The sequence below is a fragment of the Bicyclus anynana genome, chromosome 15, assembly GCF_947172395.1.
Source record: "Bicyclus anynana chromosome 15, ilBicAnyn1.1, whole genome shotgun sequence".
Lineage (NCBI taxonomy): Eukaryota > Metazoa > Arthropoda > Insecta > Lepidoptera > Nymphalidae > Bicyclus > Bicyclus anynana.
In genome coordinates this window covers 15,327,974-15,349,584 of record NC_069097.1, presented here as the reverse complement: position 1 = coordinate 15,349,584, position 21,611 = coordinate 15,327,974, and the positions used below count along the sequence as shown (strand labels likewise).

Below are 21,611 nucleotides of genomic sequence, written 5' to 3'. Positions count from 1 at the left end.
TTATTCAGCACAGTATTCAATACTTTATTTTAATTAAAAATTAAATGTACAAAAGTCTACAATTTTGGATGCTAAGGGAAATACTTTTACCCGGTAATATAATTTCCGACTGCTGTGAGGTAAACGTGGAAGATAATAGTATAAAAAACTCCTTTCATGAGTGCATCCATTCGTTGTTCTTTTCTAAACTTATTAATTTTTTCGTAGGTCACAGATTGAAAATTTCATCCATCTCCAAAATATTAGGGTCACCATTCTCACTAGATGAAAACAGCAATTATTAATGTTGCAAAATATGTAAATTATTAATCTTGCAAAATATGTAAGTTACGGTCACAAATTCACAATAAATTTCAAATAATTTATTTAGGTACGCCAACTGTTTATAAATTCTCGCTTTTAATTTTATTTTTTTATACTCTTTCACATAGAGTACATTTTTCACATGTGGAAAAGGCAAAGGTATTACAACGTACAGCCATGTCTTTAAATCTTGCTCTTTAAATTCGCAACTCAATAAAAATCAAATGAAAAAAATAAATGCATTGAAATGCATTAATTTTCATCTGTGGACAGACAAGAACGCTGCATTTCATTCCAATTTCAAGTTTTTATTTTTAAAAGTTTTTAACCTTAGGTACATAGGTGTCAAAGTTTTTAATGGTAGACCATTAGGAACTTAGCTATGATGATTCTATTTACGAATAAAACCTCCTTAATTAAAAAGTAGGCTAGTACTTGGCTCATAACAGACAAAAATTAAAAAAAAATGAAATTACTAAAATGCTTGTTTAGCCCCGCTGTAGAGTGGTAATATGACATTGTTTTTGAGCAAGAGTAGTGGAAATAATTTTAACAAAAGTGCAATTTTACTATAGATTAGTTATTGTTAAACGGAACGTAGCTAGAAACATTCAGAAATAAAAAATAACCTGGGTTATGAAATTAATCTGTCTTTTTTTGCTTGTAAAAATTAAAAAAATAAATTGAGATTTATATTTTTATAATATCAATGATAAAGAGAGAAATTAGTATTTCGTTTTGCTCAAGCAAGGCTGATTATGTCACGTGACGCAGAACTTTCTAAACGACTACTGTCAGCTGTCAATTTTGACGGTAACAATTGTCACTTGTCAAACTCATTATTTCTAGCGTATTGCGTTTGCCAAGCCGTGAACTTTTGCAAGTTATTGCCCTGTTTTACTCGAGTAATATTTAACTTACTGACGACCAGCAATGTCTGGGAAGCTGAACAAATTCGAGACACCAAGCTCGGCAAGCTCGGATAGGTAAATCGTGTTGGATAACCTTAATTATTGTTTGTTTGGTTTGCCCAGCTGTCTTGCGTCAACAGTTTTTTTTCCGACGAGTGCGCGGCTGGCCTAGAGGTCGAGAACGCAGTATTTTCATGTGCAAGTGACTCAGTAGACCGCGATAATCGCCGAGAGTGCAATAAAACCTCGCCGCCTGCCTGCATTCATAACCTCTGCAATACTCTGCATACACATTGTGTTTTATTTTTAGACTTTTATTTAGTACATTGGCAGCATACTTTACGCTACGTGTATAAGCACGTGCTCCGGTGGATGTATTACAGAAACTCAACCTCTAAAGTTCAGTTTCATATGAAAAACACTAAAAATTCCGAAAATGGAACAAGCTTCCGTTATCTTCGCGAATCCGTAAGAATGATTAAATGGTTCATATTTAAGCTTAACGCCGCTAGAAAAAGCTTCGATCACGCTTTTGCAATGTTCAAAAATCCCAATTTCTGCATTGTTTTTCTTTAAAATATGTTTAATTTTACCATTATTTAGTTGAGCCTACAAACATTTTTAATTATAAACATCACAATATGATAATGCAAAACTTTAACCTGTCACTGTCACTCAATAAAAAATGTAAACAAAATTATGCTAACTACAAGATATATAAACATGTTACTTATCATACAATGTTTATTTATGAATATATAATTTGATACTGATAAGATAGTCAAGATGAAAGTGGTGTTAGTCACTCGGCGATGTCCTTTAATATATGATAATTTTATATTTAACCTGACATTGAACTATTACAGTACCAGTTTAGGTATTTAATGTAGAAATTATGTATTATAATAACATAAGCAAACACTTTGAACTTACAGGACATTCATACATGTTATTTGATTATTGGAACATGATTTAAAAAGTATAAAAAAGAAAATGCCTAGGAAAAATAGTAATTTATTACATTTTTTTTATTTGCTACATTTAATTTTTCAAGCATTGTTTTGCATGTAAACAAAGTTTAGCATTAATAATCTGCAGTAAAATAATTAGGGAATTAATGATTTTTAAAAAGTAGTAGTACAGTAAATGATTATTAATAATTTAAGTGTCATTATTAGGTAACATCAATGATGCAAATGCAAATAATGCGAAATATTCCTTTTATCATAAATGATGACATCTTTTAATTAACCTAATTAAATGAATACTGAATGAAAAACCTTCTTCCAAAAACCATATTTTAAGAAAGACAATTAATCTTAAAAACTATAGGAAGGGTATGCCATTATCAAGTATCAGATCTGCAGGCCCAATATGCACTATTGATGATAACTACTCTATTTTGTCCCATTGTAAAGTAAAGTTATATTTATGCTATCCCTTTTATTGTAATGGGACAAAAGGAAGAGTGATATGTAGACAAAATAATCTCCTTTTCTCTTAGCATGCATCATGAAAAAAGAAACCCATCCAACCTATTTTGTTCTGTTAGAAATGTTATAAGAAAAAGGTTTCTTATAACATTTCTAACAACAAGAAAGGTCTACAAATAAAACTAAACTAGTAACACAATAAACAACACAATTTATATACTGTTTGACTTTGAAACTAGTTTTATTTTATTTATTTATTTATTTATTTAAAGCACGCCAACAATACACATATTAACCATTAAAAACAATACAATATGCCACAAAAAATCTGATATGTATACTAACGCTAGGCGCACATAACATTTTATATAATTTCATGTCACCTTGAACCAAAAATAAAACTGCCAGAAAGCAATGAATTACACTATAATATAGTTTGCTTTGTCATGCCTCTTTAATTCTCCTGACCTTAATTATAAATTGTAGTAACTAGCTAGAGAAATGTTACTCATACACTGTTTGTGCTAACAATTGGTTAAATGTTAACCAACTTTAATGGGCTTTAATTGTTGTGCTTCTAGATTTTAGATCCATATTATCATGAAACTATTCATACTGGCCTACTACAGGGCTTGGCCTCTCTAATTATAAGGGTTCATTTATACGAGCGGCAACTCTACCGACGACCACAGACAGTTGACTGCAGTTGGTGACGCCGTGCCTGCCGACTGCAGTCGATTGCAGTCTTCGGTAGGAGCTGCCTCTTGTGCAAACAAACACTAATCTGTGAATTGTACCTTAGACCTACATGTTGTTATGTGTGGGTTTCCTGGCATAGTATGACTGTGCTTATTCTTTAGATATAGATGTCAATGACCAGCATAAATGGCTTTACTTGGTCAAAGATTTCCACATTTCTTCAGACAGAAAGACATGTTAACCAATTCAGCAAAGAACGACCTGGGAGTGGGAACAACCAACCACAATTGGTTGAAAATATGTCTTTTTTTCTTGATATGGTATAAGTATGTCGTTGAGATATGCTATGTCTGTAAACAAGGCCAACATATAAGTAGAACACCATCTATTTCTCAACTCAGAGCTATTATTGAGACTTTCTTGGATGTAAAAAAATCTTTTTGAAAAAAAAATTGTGATCCTTAACCAAACAAGTAAACCAGTAGACTGACAAGGCTATTAGTGTATATACTAGGTTTTCTTTTACAAATGATTGTTCCTTCCATCTGGCAAAAACCTAGAAATGGCTACAATAATAGTCCTGCAAATGGGAATAAATTCCAAGATCTTTCGAATTTTAATTGGGTTTCTTCTATATAGCTGTTGTTTTGTCTGCCTAAATTTAGCTGAAACAAATGAATTTTAACTTTGACTTATGACTTTTATATGTAAACCATCTGCAGTGACTCAGAGCTAGCACTGGACCTCAACGAGCAAGTGTTCCTAGATGAGGACGACTACACGCGGGCTCCCGCCTCGCCCACCACCGTGCCCAATGTGAGGCCTTACCGCCCGCCTTCCACAGGTAAACTTCTGTCTTCTAAGAAATCTTATATAAAAATCCGGAATAGAAAAATTTTTGGTGTTACCCTGCAACTTTAGCAGCATGTAAGGTAAGGCTGATCATCATTATTATCATTGACATCTGATTATACAGAGGTTATATAACATACCGTAAGCCCACTGAACGACTATGATGGGCCTAAATTCCATCCCGACTCCCAGGAATAGGAAGCCCTGGCCATGAAGTGGACTGACAAAATGGCTCATAATGACAGTGCTATTGTTAATAGCCTAGTACATGAAAAAGCTCTTTGAAACTATTTTGATAGAGCTGCCGCCCATCCAACCAACTAGTGGTTGAGACTTGTATCTATTGTATCTAACTCCCAATCAAAACGATAACAGTAAACAGAGGCGTCCCAAAAACATCTTTTATGATCCAGACTAAAACATAACAATACAATCACAAGCTACACATCATATTCGCTGTCGCACCAAATACAACCATAACTCTGTTTTTTGTGATGCTAGGGACTAGTAATGTTGTGTCGTCAGCAAAAGGTGTTTTGTTGTGAATACTCCAGACGTTTGTGCTAGTTTAAAATAAATAATGTGTATAAGACTAGACCCAACACTGAGCCCTGGTGTACTCCAGCTTTAATATCATAAAATCTTGAGGTAGTTTCACCTTCTTTAACTCGAAAGATTCTGCCTGAGAAGAAGGACTTAAATAAAGCATAAAAAACTTTTATAAAAAGCGGATTGTTGTTTGTCATAGACGTCTTGTTTTTTTGCCTAACATGTAGCAACCGCTATTACGAGTGCGTAACCTCAATTGTCTCGCAGGCTCAAACATAATGAAGTCGCCGCGCGCGCGCCGCGTGCGCACGACGTCCATGTCGCAGTCCAACAAGCGCACGACGGCCGAGAGCATCCTGCACGCGGACCGGCGCACCATCTACACGGCCGGCCGCCCGCCCTGGTACAACTGCACCGGGGGGCAGGAGGTGGAGCCGTTTGTCATTGGTGAGTTTGTGTGCATGAGCTTCTTTGAGACAAGCTGCCATACCATGCCTGAAGGTGCACACACTGTCGGCGAAAACGGAGACGACAATTTGGATGACCCAAGCGCTGGCAGCAGGGTTAAGAAATCATTGGGGTGCAAGTTCTCCCACGTCTTCCTGGGCAAGGATGACTTACAAGCCTTGAAAAATGTACCCCCACTCAACTCTCTTGGGAGAAGATGTGACTAATAAAAAGTTTGGTGTAGAGTGTAAATTCAGATTGTAGTCAAGGGCTAACTTGTAAAGAATAAAAAAAAAAAAAGTTTAACGCAACCACAGAATAATTAACAGCTACAGATTCGCAATTATATTTTACAATAAATTCTCTAAATGTCGAAATTACTATAGTTTGGTACACATTGTTATCCATACAATGATAAACTCTATATTATAGCGTTACACCAACATTAAAAAACAAGAATATTACTGTAGACATATTAGTCTGGGATATGTAGAACATTTTGTACAACTGATTACTATCAAATTAATTGTTTATGAGCTTCATCTCAATGAGACGATCAACTTTATTATTTACGAAAATTCTTGCTCTTGCCAGTGTGTTAGGAATGTTACAGTAGTACCTGCTAGTTTGGTATATTATTGACATATTGATATATTGGCGCCTCAAAACCTTTACTAGATAATGTTACTAAAAAGAAAACCCAACAAAGCTTGCCCTCTCAGATATTATGATGTAAGATTTAATTACTAACAATAGGTTTTTGGTTTAGGTATATGCGGCGCTAGCGCGTCGGGCAAAACCACAGTAGCAGCCAAAATCATAGAATCTCTCAACATACCGTGGGTCACTATTGTCAGTATGGACTCATTTTATAAGGTAATCTTGTTTACTTATGAAATTTTTCAGAAAATGCATCATTTGCAGTATATAACGATTGATAACAATCAAAGATGATGAGAGATGTGTATTGTTTAAGTATATTTATTATATTATTATTATTAAAGAAAAGTATGCAATATACAATTTTCATCAACAACCGGGTCAGAAATTCCGTGTTCTCTTTTCGCGTTTCAGTTAATTTCTCTGCCATTCAATAGAAACGACACTCACACATTGCACTCACAATCCATGGAATGCTAAAATATTTGTCTCTATCACAAATTAACTAATTAGCCATGACTGATAAATCATGTGCGCACAATAATAGATGATAGATAAGGATTTAAGTACAGTGTAAACATAAATCAAATATTAAATCTAATCAAAATACAAAATCTTTTGAATCAATATTGTGGTAATTCCGTTTGTTATCAATAAGTTAATCAAATATTTCGTCAGTGTCTGCAACAGATTTAGATTAATTAAACAGGTTTTCATCACAACTTGAGAAAAAACATGGCTCCCTTATATTGTAATTAAAACGCTTTTTAGGATTGCATCAACACTCACCTTCACTGCTTCTGTTGTTTCCCTGACCAGCTTTATTTCTCTTGCTTCTACAGTAACATATGAAAAGGAACTGTCTTTCTCTCTTTACTAACCTATACTTCCCTCTCAACGTCTGTTCGCCTCGCCCGATCACATTTTTCGTAACTGATTCAGTCTGTCAGCTTACTCTCCAAGTCAAGCGTGCTTATAGAGATTTTACTTTTTTTTGAAAAAAACATATCAATAATGAAATTCCGCAAAGTAAATCCTACTTTAATTGATATTACAGGTGCTAAACGAGAAACAGCACCACCTAGCGACGCGCAACGAATACAACTTCGACCACCCGGACGCGTTCGACATCGAGCTGCTCATCGCGGTGCTGCAGCGGCTCAAGGAGGGCAAGAAGGTGGAGGTGCCCATCTACAACTACGTCACGCACTCCCGGGAGAACCGCACTGTGAGTGTCATATGTGTGTATCATCCTACCATATACAGTACTAGCGGACGCGTTCGACATCGAGCTGCTCATCGCGGTGCTGCAGCGGCTCAAGGAGGGCAAGAAGGTGGAGGTGCCCATCTACAACTACGTCACGCACTCCCGGGAGAACCGCACTGTGAGTGTCATATGTGTGTATCATCCTACCATATACAGTACTAGCGGACGCGTTCGACATCGAGCTGCTCATCGCGGTGCTGCAGCGGCTCAAGGAGGGCAAGAAGGTGGAGGTGCCCATCTACAACTACGTCACGCACTCCCGGGAGAACCGCACTGTGAGTGTCATATGTGTGTATCATCCTACCATATACAGTACTAGCGGACGCGTTCGACATCGAGCTGCTCATCGCGGTGCTGCAGCGGCTCAAGGAGGGCAAGAAGGTGGAGGTGCCCATCTACAACTACGTCACGCACTCCCGGGAGAACCGCACTGTGAGTGTCATATGTGTGTATCATCCTACCATATACAGTACTAGCGGACGCGTTCGACATCGAGCTGCTCATCGCGGTGCTGCAGCGGCTCAAGGAGGGCAAGAAGGTGAAGGTGCCCATCTACAACTACGTCACGCACTCCCGGGAGAACCGCACTGTGAGTGTCATATGTGTGTATCATCCTACCATATACAGTACTAGCGGACGCGTTCGACATCGAGCTGCTCATCGCGGTGCTGCAGCGGCTCAAGGAGGGCAAGAAGGTGGAGGTGCCCATCTACAACTACGTCACGCACTCCCGGGAGAACCGCACTGTGAGTGTCATATGTGTGTATCATCCTACCATATACAGTACTAGCGGACGCGTTCGACATCGAGCTGCTCATCGCGGTGCTGCAGCGGCTCAAGGAGGGCAAGAAGGTGGAGGTGCCCATCTACAACTACGTCACGCACTCCCGGGAGAACCGCACTGTGAGTGTCATATGTGTGTATCATCCTACCATATACAGTACTAGCGGACGCGTTCGACATCGAGCTGCTCATCGCGGTGCTGCAGCGGCTCAAGGAGGGCAAGAAGGTGGAGGTGCCCATCTACAACTACGTCACGCACTCCCGGGAGAACCGCACTGTGAGTGTCATATGTGTGTATCATCCTACCATATACAGTACTAGCGGACGCGTTCGACATCGAGCTGCTCATCGCGGTGCTGCAGCGGCTCAAGGAGGGCAAGAAGGTGGAGGTGCCCATCTACAACTACGTCACGCACTCCCGGGAGAACCGCACTGTGAGTGTCATATGTGTGTATCATCCTACCATATACAGTACTAGCGGACGCGTTCGACATCGAGCTGCTCATCGCGGTGCTGCAGCGGCTCAAGGAGGGCAAGAAGGTGGAGGTGCCCATCTACAACTACGTCACGCACTCCCGGGAGAACCGCACTGTGAGTGTCATATGTGTGTATCATCCTACCATATACAGTACTAGCGGACGCGTTCGACATCGAGCTGCTCATCGCGGTGCTGCAGCGGCTCAAGGAGGGCAAGAAGGTGGAGGTGCCCATCTACAACTACGTCACGCACTCCCGGGAGAACCGCACTGTGAGTGTCATATGTGTGTATCATCCTACCATATACAGTACTAGCGGACGCGTTCGACATCGAGCTGCTCATCGCGGTGCTGCAGCGGCTCAAGGAGGGCAAGAAGGTGGAGGTGCCCATCTACAACTACGTCACGCACTCCCGGGAGAACCGCACTGTGAGTGTCATATGTGTGTATCATCCTACCATATACAGTACTAGCGGACGCGTTCGACATCGAGCTGCTCATCGCGGTGCTGCAGCGGCTCAAGGAGGGCAAGAAGGTGGAGGTGCCCATCTACAACTACGTCACGCACTCCCGGGAGAACCGCACTGTGAGTGTCATATGTGTGTATCATCCTACCATATACAGTACTAGCGGACGCGTTCGACATCGAGCTGCTCATCGCGGTGCTGCAGCGGCTCAAGGAGGGCAAGAAGGTGGAGGTGCCCATCTACAACTACGTCACGCACTCCCGGGAGAACCGCACTGTGAGTGTCATATGTGTGTATCATCCTACCATATACAGTACTAGCGGACGCGTTCGACATCGAGCTGCTCATCGCGGTGCTGCAGCGGCTCAAGGAGGGCAAGAAGGTGGAGGTGCCCATCTACAACTACGTCACGCACTCCCGGGAGAACCGCACTGTGAATTCCACAGGAGTATGGCCGAAAGAAATGAGGAAACCTCTGTGAGTCTGCCTTAAAAGTCAAATTGGTGGTGCCATTAAAAAAACAATGTTCGTGGAAAACAACATTATTTATTACGAGTATAAAATAATCGAAATGGCAAATGGAAAACTATCACCTATTAACAGATAAATTTCACAGGACATGCATAGATTACGTCCTTTAAATTGCCGTCCTTTGTCCATCTAACTCGAGCGTAGGTGCTAAGCTTCATGTGCCTTTCAAATAATGTGGCTTGCTAGTGGTAAAAGAATTTTCAAAATCGTTCCAGTAGATCCAGAGATTACCCCTACAACACCACAAACTTTATATTTTCAGAAAACGATGTACGGCGCAAACGTGATAATCTTCGAGGGTATCCTGGCGTTCTACAACACGGACGTGGTGAAGCTGCTGGACATGAAGGTGTTCGTGGACACGGACGCGGACATCCGCCTCGCCAGACGGCTGCGGAGGTATGACAGGCTCTATCACGGTCAAATCAAACATAAAAATCAATGACAACTGTATCATGACAAATATTGCTTTGCTTTTCAGAGACATCGTCCAAAGAGGTCGCGACTTAGAGGGTGTGTTAAAACAGTACATGACTCACGTGAAGCCGGCGTACCAGAGCTACATAGCGCCCAGCATGGCGCACGCCGACATCATCGTACCGCGCGGCGGAGAGAACAAAGTCGCCATCTCGCTCATCGTGCAGCACGTGCACAAACAGCTGCAGCTGGTGAGTCCGACATCATGACATGACATGACGCACGTAAAGCTACCAGAGCTACATAACGCCCAGCATGGCGCACGCCGACATCATCGTACCGCGCGGCGGAGAGAACAAGGTCGCCATCTCGCTCATCGTGCAGCACGTGCACAAACAGCTGCAGCTGGTGAGTCCGACATCATGACATGACATGACGCACGTAAAGCTACCAGAGCTACATAGCGCCCAGCATGGCGCACGCCGACATCATCTATGGCATGTTTGGTTGCCAATCCCTCTACTTTCTCAACATAGAGAAATAACAACCTGGCAATCTGGCATATGAGTGGCCTCGGCATTAGCGCAGGGAAACCACGGGCCCTGGGTTTCATGACCCATGGTTTCTGCGGGATTCTTCACGTGGACGATCGTTATCAGCTAGTAATCAATATAAACTTATGAGCTTGTTAGTCTTGAATACACTAACTCTATTATTGCATTGTATTGTTCGCAGCGCGGTTTCAAAGTGCGTGAAAAGTTGGCGATCGCGCACATCGGGCAACCCGTGCCGGACTCGCTGTTTGTGCTGAAGGATACACCGCAAGTGAGATCGAATTAAACTATTGATATTATTTAATACTGTCATTTGACAATTTGAAGAGATTTTATTTCCAATCACAGAAAGACATTAACTTGCCATGAAATGATTGCTTCTACGTTTCTAATTTGCATAGCAAAAGTTTGGAGTGCTTTTTCAGTGTCTGTGTTTTCTGCCACCTATATGATTGATATTTCTTCTAAAAAATAATCTACCTTGTCTCTTCAGGTCCAGGGACTCCACACATTCATCCGCAACAAGGACACGCCTCGCGACGAGTTCATCTTCTACTCGAAGCGTCTCATGCGGCTCGTCATAGAGTTCGCGCTGTCCCTGCTGCCGTACTCGGAGCACGCTGTGGATACGCCGCAGGGCTTCTCCTACACAGGTACATACTCCGAGCGTCTCATGCGGCTCGTCATAGAGTTCGCGCTGTCCCTGCTGCCGTACTCGGAGCACGCTGTGGATACGCCGCAGGGCTTCTCCTACACAGGTACATACTCCGAGCGTCTCATGCGGCTCGTCATTTGCTATTTTAATTCACTATCACGTCAGGTGGCGCGACTCGTTTCCGTATAGAGTGGGGAGTTAGAGAGGGGTACCGATCGTTTGGCGGGAACGACTTGCCAGATAAGGCGCTCGTCGTACGGTCGGCTTCAGTATACTCGTGGCGTTCGAGCCGTCCACATTTCTGTTATGTAAGTCTTTATGGGTTACCTGGGATGGCGAGGAGAGTGACAGAGTGTGAGTTAATCCTACACACAACGTTCACAAGTGTGTGATTCCACTCAAGGTCATTCTCTGCCATTATGGGGTCTTGTTTTGGTTACAGTTTGATTTATTAATTAAGTTGTCTTGACAAATGTTGTGAATCATAACATTTGTTCGACATTAGTTTTCTTATTTTTATAATCCACTTGGGAGTCTAAAACATGTATATTAATAAACGTGTATTTATATTGTGTTCTATTTTTATTGTGCTAAGGTCGTAAATGCGACGTGGAGAAGATCTGCGGCGTGTCCATCCTGCGCGCCGGCGAGACCATGGAGCAGGCGGTGTGCGACGTCTGCAAGGACATCCGCATCGGCAAGATCCTCATACAGACCAACCAGCAGACCGACGAGCCTGAGGTACTCATCATCGTTACCTTACCTTACCATATCAGCTGATAGACGTCCACTGCTGGACATAGGCTTCTTGCATGGACCACCAAGCACAACTCTTAACCCACCAGCATCCAGCTAACTGCAACCCGCTTGATATCCTCAGGCTCTTGCATGGACCTCCAAACATAACGGTTTCGACCCGCCAGCATCTAGCTAACTGCAACCCGTTTGATATCCTCAGGCTCTTGCATGGACCTCCAAGCACAACGGTCTCGACCCGCCAGCATCCAGCTAACTGCAACCCGCTTGATATCCTCGGTCCACCAAGTAACCGGCTGAGAATCATCATCATTATCAGCCTGTTTTAACGGCCCATTACACTGACAGTAGGGCTCTCGATATCCAATGCGGGTTGGTTAAACTAACTGCCACTATCGGATGTTAATAATAATGACGGCTTAATTGGCTTTCCGAGGCACGGGGCTGTAACATCGCCAACTCTGGGGTGACAATTTTATTGAAAATTTCTCAGAAGAAAGAAAAGCTCAGATATTCCATGAAATAACCCAAACACCCAGGACCTCGTGATTTAAGCCACATATGCTCCCCTAAACCACCGTGGCGGTTCTGAGGTTTTGTAAAGACGAATCAAATGAGTCCTAACTCGATGGGGGAATATTTAAGAAACATTTAAGAACACATGTTTCCTGAACATTTTTAATTAATTTTCGGGGAAAGAATACACCCTAGAGTTATGGGAACAACTCCCCAGCACCCTGTATAGTGTAATTTTGTGATTATCGCAGTTATACTACCTGAGGCTGCCCAAAGACATCAAAGACTACCGCGTGATCCTCATGGACGCCACGGTGGCGACGGGCGCGGCCGCCATCATGGCCATCCGCGTGCTGCTCGACCACGACGTGCCCGAGGACAGCATCAGCCTCGTGTCGCTGCTCATGGCCGAGATCGGCGTGCACTCCATCGCCTACGCCTTCCCCAAGGTCAGTGAAGGGCACAGGATTGTGTTATATGGGGACATCGGAAGATATGATAATGACTTGATTAAAATCTGTGTGTCTAAGTGTGTGTTTGTGTCTGTTTGTTTGACCGTTTTCAAAATTGACGTGATTTTTAAGTGGAGATAGTAGAAGGATGGAGAGAGACATAGGCTACTTTTTGTCTCCTTCTAATCCCCACTTCCCTAAAATGAGTTAAGTCTTAACTCAAGTTTTTGAGTTATATCAAGATGGCGCCCATAAAGCAACTATGACATGACATTTGACAGCAAACGTCAAAACGACTATTGCGTTGAAACCGTCATCAATTCGTCATTATTACTCATATTAGTGCTCCATTTCTTAGGAGAGAATGAATATTATTTCGAAAGAATTAAAGTAAATTTGTATAATACAATATATTTAAAAAATTAATTTTCTTTTATTTCCGTTAGGGTACAATGACTGATCCTGAGCTCCATACAATTTTGGACCATCTCCTTTGATTTGATTTTGACCCGCTAGTTGAATCCTTGGAATGCTAAGATATTCGTCTCATTTCAGGTGAAAATCGTAACGTCAGCGCTGGATCCGGAGATCAACGAGAAGTTCTACGTGTTGCCCGGCATCGGCAACTTCGGCGACCGGTACTTCGGCACCGAACCCGCCGACGACGAGTGAGCGAGACGAACGCGCGCCGCCCTCAGAGTGAGCGGGACAGGTATACTTACATGTCGTATACTTAGTGGGGCATGTATACTTACGCGTTGTATACTTAGCGGGACATGTATACTTACGTTATATTTAAATATTGGCAACAGATGGCGTATGTTATTGTGTCCAAATCTATTATTAAAATGTCCAGTCATATTTTCCACTAATTGGACATGGATTAAATAAAGGTCGTAAATAATTTTCACACGTGTCATAAACAGAACCATTTTGTCTATGGCATGTGATTTTTCTAACTTCATTGCTAATTCTACGCCGTCTGTTGTCAAAAGCACGGTTAATCATATAGTAAGCAAGCATAATAATGCGTCTTCATATAAGGTGCACATTTGGTGCCCTAATGACGTCATTTGCATTTTCTGCACTGAAAAATGGCGGCTCGTCCAATGTGCGTTTAATTTTGTACCTTACAGGCGAATATAGACTGAATTTAATTGACTGCGCGGTTGCCTGTACTATGTTTTATTGTTACGTAATATTACGTATACTTATGGTACGTACGTATGTACGTATGGTTTTATATTTATTAGTGGGTTCATACTTCTGCGCTTTTGTTTTTCTGTGCCGCCGAACTAGTCTGTGTGTAATTTGTCTGAGTCAGTCCGGAAAGTTCTCTAAAAACAGTCAGATCCATATTTTGTCTTTTGATATACGGAAAGAGTTCCGATATTCTGCTGAGGGCCTAGTAGCAGTTTGATACCGTTACTATCGCGTTAACGTAAACGCGAATTTCTGAGGAATTGAAACAGCGACATCTAGTGGCACTACTGTAAAACTGTTTCAATTCCATATAAATTCGCGTTTACGTTAACGTGATAGTAACAGTATGAAAATATTGAAAAGGCACACAGGTCTATTTCCTAAATCGTATTTAGAAAATTAAAGCCATTACCAGTTTGGCATATACTAAGAGTATATATAATATTGGCAAAATGGTACGTATCGAGTATAGTTTCCCATGGAATATATCACACGAATTTTTTTATCACTCAGTGAAGTTGTAATGTAATATGTACAGTCTCGGTTGACTGTATACACTGAAAAACACCCAGTTATCTAATAACCCAGTTGGTAATCCATTGACGCATAAAAATACTTTGAAAATGAAAGCGCAGAAGTGACCTTGGTACATGCTGTACCTAAACATGTTACGAGTAAACGCTTCCCTTTGTAAGAATTATCATTCGTGTACTGTGATTGAATATTCAGTTCTGTTATGGAAGTGTTATGTCGTCACCACAATCATTATTATTAACTATATATTCGAAACTCGCCCACCCGCTTTGAAGTAGAATGGCGTAGCATGCCTTAGAGGGGCAATAGTAGTCCTTGCAGTGGCGTAGCATGCCTTAGAGGGGCCCTGTATCAAAATCAGTTGGGGGGGGGGGGGGGGGCAATAAATAAGCGAAAAATCTCTAGTTTTTTCCCTAACTCTTGTACCACAAAGTATTGTTTTTTTTTTGTTTTTTTATGTTTTTTCTTCTAGAAGCACCACCAGATTAAGTAACATTGTAAATTACTTGTTACTAATGTTTGCTTTAACACGTAAGGGGCGTGTAGTCATCAGTATCATTGATACGGCTGATAACGGGAGCTACGCCCCTGAGTCCTTGCTATAGGTAGGTGTTACTAAATCAATAGATCAAACGGCGATCGACTTCGGTAAGGTAATAGGTTAGTTGACACTTTTTTTAAATGGTCTTAAAATGATCAAAAAATAAAGATGCTTGGAGGCCGTTGGATCAGCTTCCACCTTCACACAGGAAGTAAAACTATAAGAAATGTAAACAGTAATTGTTATCAATTGTAAATTATAATACTGTATGACTTTTCAAAAGAGCAACTGTTGAGTTTCTTGCCGGTATCTTCTCAGCAGAACCTGCCTTCCGAACCGGTGGTAGAATCTTTACAAATAGTCAACTGACGTGTCAAAAGTGCTTGTAAACTGAGCCTACTTGAAATAAATGTTTTTTGATTTTATTTGATTTGATCATTATCGTTCTACTAGATTGAAAAAATATCATATTTTTTTGAGACGTGATTACATAAAAATATTAATTTTTAAATATTTATTTGATACTGCGAGCCGAAACGCCGTCGGCCATGATGGTATATTTCAACTGTTTCATGACGTCACATTAACTAATCCTATACAAACGAAGCGCTTGACAAAAGTATTAGTTAACAATTACTTTGACGTTTAGTACATCAAGTAACACTTTAGAAAATGGACGTCAGCGTTTTTGACGTTTGGAAAATTTAAATAAATGAACAGTTTTTAAATTAAGCTTTATAAGAAATCCTTAACTTTTATTAATTGATATCGATATATTTCGGATCCTTATTCCATGTATATGAAATTAATATTGCTTATAATGAATTTGATATGAGTCAACTACCCTATTACTTAGCTAAATAGTATTTTATCAATGTCTTTTATTTAATCATATTGTTTTGCGATACGTTTGTTTTTGTTAGTGTTTTCAAAATTAGGTACTTAGTGTAGATTTTTCACATTTTGAATATCCTTTTCGTGTATATATCATGCACTCTCGTCTCCTACCATTTTTGACTGTTAAAAAAGTCTAGTCATGCTTTAGTATTGTGAATTTTGATACTTAATTTGTTAGTAAATTATAATTAATAATAATTAAATTATTTATAAAAAATATTAATCATTAAAATTAACTTTTATGAATTACTTTAAATGTTTATTTATTCGTCAGAAGTAGTTTTAGGCCAAAGACATCCGTTCCTGTATTTTAAAAGAAGTCACAAATAATCACATATATATTATTAAAATCCCCAAATATCTGCCAAAATTTAGCAATGGTATCAATATTAACACTTCCATAGCAAGCATTCATCTAAAGTAATATATTTGAAATATAAATATATTTTACCTGGCATCCACGCACTATGCTTGTCTAGCGTCTATGAAGCGAAACAAGTGACGTCACACTACAACTGCACTTATTCGTTCATTCATAGACAAAGGAGCACAGTATATTAATGTAGAGCAAGGTGAAAATTATTTAGACATATATTATATACCATCGCGTTTTAGAAAGTCATATAATCATGAAAAAAAAATACAATACATACTTAATATAACACCACATTCAACGCTAAATTCATAAAAATGAAATATATGGAGATATATGTCTATAATATATCATATGTAATTACATAAGCATTTTTACCAAGCCGTAATTATGTAAATCAAATTTTGTTTTGTTGAAGATCAACCTACAAATTATGTACCTTGATTAATAATTTTATTGACAAAGTGTTGAAACTTGTTAGTTGTGTGAAAAGATCTACGCTTCGTGAATATTTTCTTCTGTATTTATTTTTATCTGTCTATTTACTTATTTGTCTACGAGTATGGGGTATTTTTTTTCTGATAAAAACATTTATAAAGAACCTATGGGTAGATTTCTAATACATTAGATACACCTTAAGACCGTTTTCAATAAAATATTCGTTATCTAACGATAAGTTACTTAGCCATAATTGTTTTGTCTAATATTTTCAAGTATTTTTCGAATAATACCAATGTAGAAAAGCATGCTGGCAGATAAGACAAAATAAATATAATATATTGAAACAAATCGCTAAGCTCTATATAACTTATAAATGATGACACAAATATCTAACACAAATTCATTTATTTTTATTCAAATAAACAATACAATTTTTAACACACCATCAAACGTCTATACAAAACTAATATTCTTATACTTATTTATGTATTGTTTACTTAAGATAATTGTAACTTAACTACTGTTTCATAATATCATTATAATCACGATAAATCGCAAGACAAGCATATTTTAAACCACACTTTCATAGTTTAAAACCATTTATTACACAATTTATGTAAATCCAATGTGAAACTTCCATTGTAAATTGTCATTATACATAAATAAGCTAGATTAGTTATGGGTGTCTTGACTTTATGGGCAGAATATATATGGGCGAATATTTTTATATACTAAGGTCCAGTTACTTCATTCTTTCTGGTTAATAATTGATTATTATTAAAAGTAAACGGTAATTTTAAACAAATATTATATTTTCATTTACATAAGTAACATATTTAATATTTAGTAACCATTACAACTTTACAAGTATAAAAATTGTTGCCCATAAATTAAAATAAACTATACGACACAAATCCTTTGACTCAATAACGAAAGCGAAGCGAAAATGGCGTCCGATCTACGTCTAAGTTGAGCATTTTTTTTTGGGTAGAGTACATTGAGGTACCTCCTCACGAATGATAGAATAGTGCATAATCACCAATACAATGAATACGTTGAGCTGTGCGCAGTAACACATTATCGGGTGTTAGCTCGTGTGCCAAAAGTAACCATCAGAATCGCTCACAAAGGAGATCATTCATTTTGGGCCCTTTTTGAGAGTGCCGGCCAACGAAAAAAAATGGCACGAATCGTTAGAACTAATCATTTGAAAGAATAGCTAATATGGCATAAAAGTTGTCAGGTGGCTCTGAACCAAATTAGGTATATTTCAAAAAAGAGCCCAGAAATGTATGGAGCGTGAATGATCTCCTTTATCAATTACGCGTATTTGACATCTCTAACGTACCGAGTAACCACGGAAGAGGAGTTTGTCAGGAAAATCGTAGGCATGCAGCTCTTGTTTTATTTAAATTGATTTGTTGCATTTTAGAGTTTTATTGCTTATAGTAGAATGCATTTTATCCAATGTAGTTCTACAAAGGTGCACAAGTGAAGTGAAGGTTGAACAAGAGTTTTTTATGTGATTATTTCGATTGTCTCTGTGGACTCTAGCAATAGTTTTGAAGCGGCATGACATTACTTGACTATGCCTGACTGACTGCCAACGATCCTACATATATTTGACCACTTTCGCCCTAATAGAGCAAATTACTTGATGAAAATTGTTTCTTGATGACTGGCTAAATGTATTGCAAAGCCATATTGAAATAAAAAAAAAAACACTGAAGACACTTCTCAACGCTTGTTTATGTTACCTGCGCAGACAATTGTCTTTTTGGTTCAACTTCCTTGGCGAGGTCTATAGCCTCCTTTAGAATTTCGGTCGGACGCAGGACGTATATGATTTAGCCACGGATGCAGGGCGTATATGATGTAGCCACGTACGCAGGGCGTATATGATTTAGCCACGGATGCAGGGCGTATATGATGTAGCCGTGGACGTAGTTCGGACGCATTTTCCTTCGCGCAACAGTGGTGCTTTTACAAACAAACAATGTGTTCCGTGATTTTTATACGATTTTTGTAGTCTACGCTCATTCCAAAGTGGACTGTACTTTATTTTATAGCCGACTTCCATAAATGAGGACGTTCTATGTTCCGCTGTATTTAGGTATGTTTTTGTAGTCTTCTTCAGTATTACTTAATATTTGCGCCCATTTGTTTTATTTTGAATAATGGTACGTTTTTTTCGTAATTATAGTGTTAAGCCACTTTATGAACTAAAAAGCATATTTCAACTATTCAAGCCTTTTTAAAGGATCAAACATAAGTGTCGTAGCGATGATGTCTTAAGGTTCGCTTACACGGGACATTTATTGAGCAACTATTGCATAACACGTATGCGGCAATTAGTAAAGCAATCTGGAGCAATTCAATAAAATTCGGCAATTATTCGGTTCGGTTTACAGGTACCGCCAATACCTATTCGGTTGAGAAATTTCAGTAATTTTCTTTGTATCTCTTTCGTTAGTGTAGCTATATTTTGCTTTCGCGAAAGTGTATTGCAGTGTGTTACCAGCAACTTTAGTGTTGTGGTTACAGCAATAACTTGCTAATGTTATAAATTGTTCAATATTACTCCCATATTCTTCGACACGGTGAAGCGACTTTGGTGTTTCCAGTTATTGCAGATAATTGTTTTAAGTAGTCGTGACATCGTAAGTAACCAATATTACCTAGAATGGAGCAATTTAAATTGCTCGTGTAAGTGCACTATTCGGCGGCGCATATCTGGAATGTCGCAGCGCATTTGTTACTATCAAACTACTATTGAAATTGTGGACTTTAAAATAAAGTCTAAAATGAATTAACATAGCTAATCCCCGAAATCACGAAAACACAGATTTTATATTTTCGACTGTAATTGTAAACCTCGCTTATAATTAAGTTTACATGGATTTTGCAAACGTCTGTCTGTCTAAAAGGCCATGTCATGGCGGCAAAAAACGTTTGCAAAATCAATGCTATTTTATAATTTAGTTAATTATAATTTTGCGATACGTTTATTTATTAGTGAAATTTAGTTGCGTACAAAAACCTATTAGTCTAAGAAAGTTCTCTCAACGCTTATACTATGTTAGTGTTTTTTTTTTCTTTTTTAATATTAAGCTATTTATAGACTTTAGTTATAAGATTCACTAAATGTAAAACCAAAACACAAATGTATAAAAGTAACAATTACTTAAAAAGATATAGGTAAATACTTAGCTTAAAACATCGTTTCATCAACCGAAGGTCAGTTTAAAAATTATAAATTGACCACAACCAGTAATCGAACCTGTGACTTCGACGGCATTATACCAGATAGTTTGACTTAAAAAACCATTGTACTTATAATAAAACACAAGACTTGTTTTCTACGCCAATAAAGCCAATAGTTATTAAGAATAAAAATGTTTCATTTGTACATAATTTTTTTGTACTGAAAACTAAAGTAGCTCATATTCGGGCAATTTAGGTTGCATCTTGCTGATAATAATTTTCCAGCAATATAAATTGCAGAAATTATAGCCCGTTTATGATGGCCTTGAGAAATACAACTAAACTTAAGCACAAGTGTTTGTGTTATAATTTAATTGTAATATTTATTATTATAATATTAAAATAAGTCGCTGTGAATATAAGAAAAAATGCAATAAAAAAACAACAAAAAATGTCATAATAAAAATAATATGAACAAGTTTTGTTTTTTACTTTTAATATTTCCTTTTTTATTCTAGTTTATATTAACATAGTGTACCTTACATTCGTCGTTATCAACCCATATTCGGCTCACTGCTAAGCTCGAGTCTCCTCTCAGAATGAGAGGGGTTAGGCCAATAGTCCACCACGCTGGCCCAATGCGGATTGGCAGACTTCACACACGCAGAGAATTAAGAAAATCCTCAGGTATGCAGGTTTCCTCACGATGTTTTCCTTCACCGTTTGAGACACGTGATATTTAATTTCTTAAAATGTACACAACTTAAAAGTTGGACGTACATGCCCCGGACCGGATTCGAACCCACACACTTTGGAATCGGAGGCAGAGGTCATATCCACTGGACTGTCACGGTTCTCGTCAGATACGAAAACCTATTAGTACTTTACATTTCTTAAATATAACCGATGTACTTACATTTATTGTGTTATTTATCTTACTAATTACTTATATGCAAAAATATAACAAAAAATAATTATAAAATACTTCTAATTTTTTATAAGAGATCACACTATTATTATCATTATCTTGAAATTATAAATGTTAAACCTTCACTTCATGAAATTATATTCTAAATCTAAAGTAATAAATCATACAGTAATTTATTACTTTAGATTTAGCTAATTGAAATTTTAAAAATAAATATGAAATCTTTCATAACTATGGCACAAGAAGACATCACTTTATGGGATATTATTTGCACTTGCCAGATATATAACTATACTTTATCTTTTTAAACAGTCGTTTATAAAATACACAAATAATATAATATCAATTCTTTTATTATGATTATTTTTTATATAAGATTTAGAGCAAAGTAAAAATTAAAATATATAATCATTTAACGTAGAATAAAATCTTACTATCATAAATTATTTTATATAAAATATCACATGATCTGCGAGCTACTTTTTTAAAGCGTTTTATGTTCCCTAAAATATATTCATTATTTAAAACAATACTATAGCTTAGAAACTTCGATCGTAACACTCCCAATGTTGCGCGCGTGCCGGGGGGTGTGTAGCGATGAGTGAAAAACCCACAACTGATGCACGTCACTTCCCGACACGCACGATTTTACACCCGCGCAGTCTTTCCCCCTGTCGCCCGCATATCATAGGAGTGTTATCAACATACTTGCCTGATATACAATTTTTTTTTAGTGTTGAGAAAAAAGAAAAAAAAAACATT

The 21,611-nt window shown here is 38.4% G+C and overlaps 1 protein-coding gene across 1 annotated transcript; it reads left to right on the top strand.

The window, feature by feature from the left end:
- The first annotated feature begins 1,139 nt into the window (after window positions 1-1,139).
- LOC112056515 (uridine-cytidine kinase-like 1) lies at window positions 1,140-13,909 on the top strand. Its single transcript, XM_052885792.1, has 12 exons — window positions 1,140-1,289; window positions 4,069-4,190; window positions 5,015-5,194; window positions 5,964-6,070; window positions 6,912-7,082; window positions 9,641-9,777; window positions 9,860-10,046; window positions 10,531-10,620; window positions 10,843-11,107; window positions 11,600-11,745; window positions 12,528-12,725; window positions 13,284-13,909. Exons 1-12 carry the CDS (start codon window positions 1,237-1,239, stop codon window positions 13,398-13,400), a joined length of 1,773 nt encoding a protein of 590 aa, XP_052741752.1. The 5' UTR covers window positions 1,140-1,236; the 3' UTR covers window positions 13,401-13,909.
- Window positions 13,910-21,611: the final 7,702 nt, after the last annotated feature.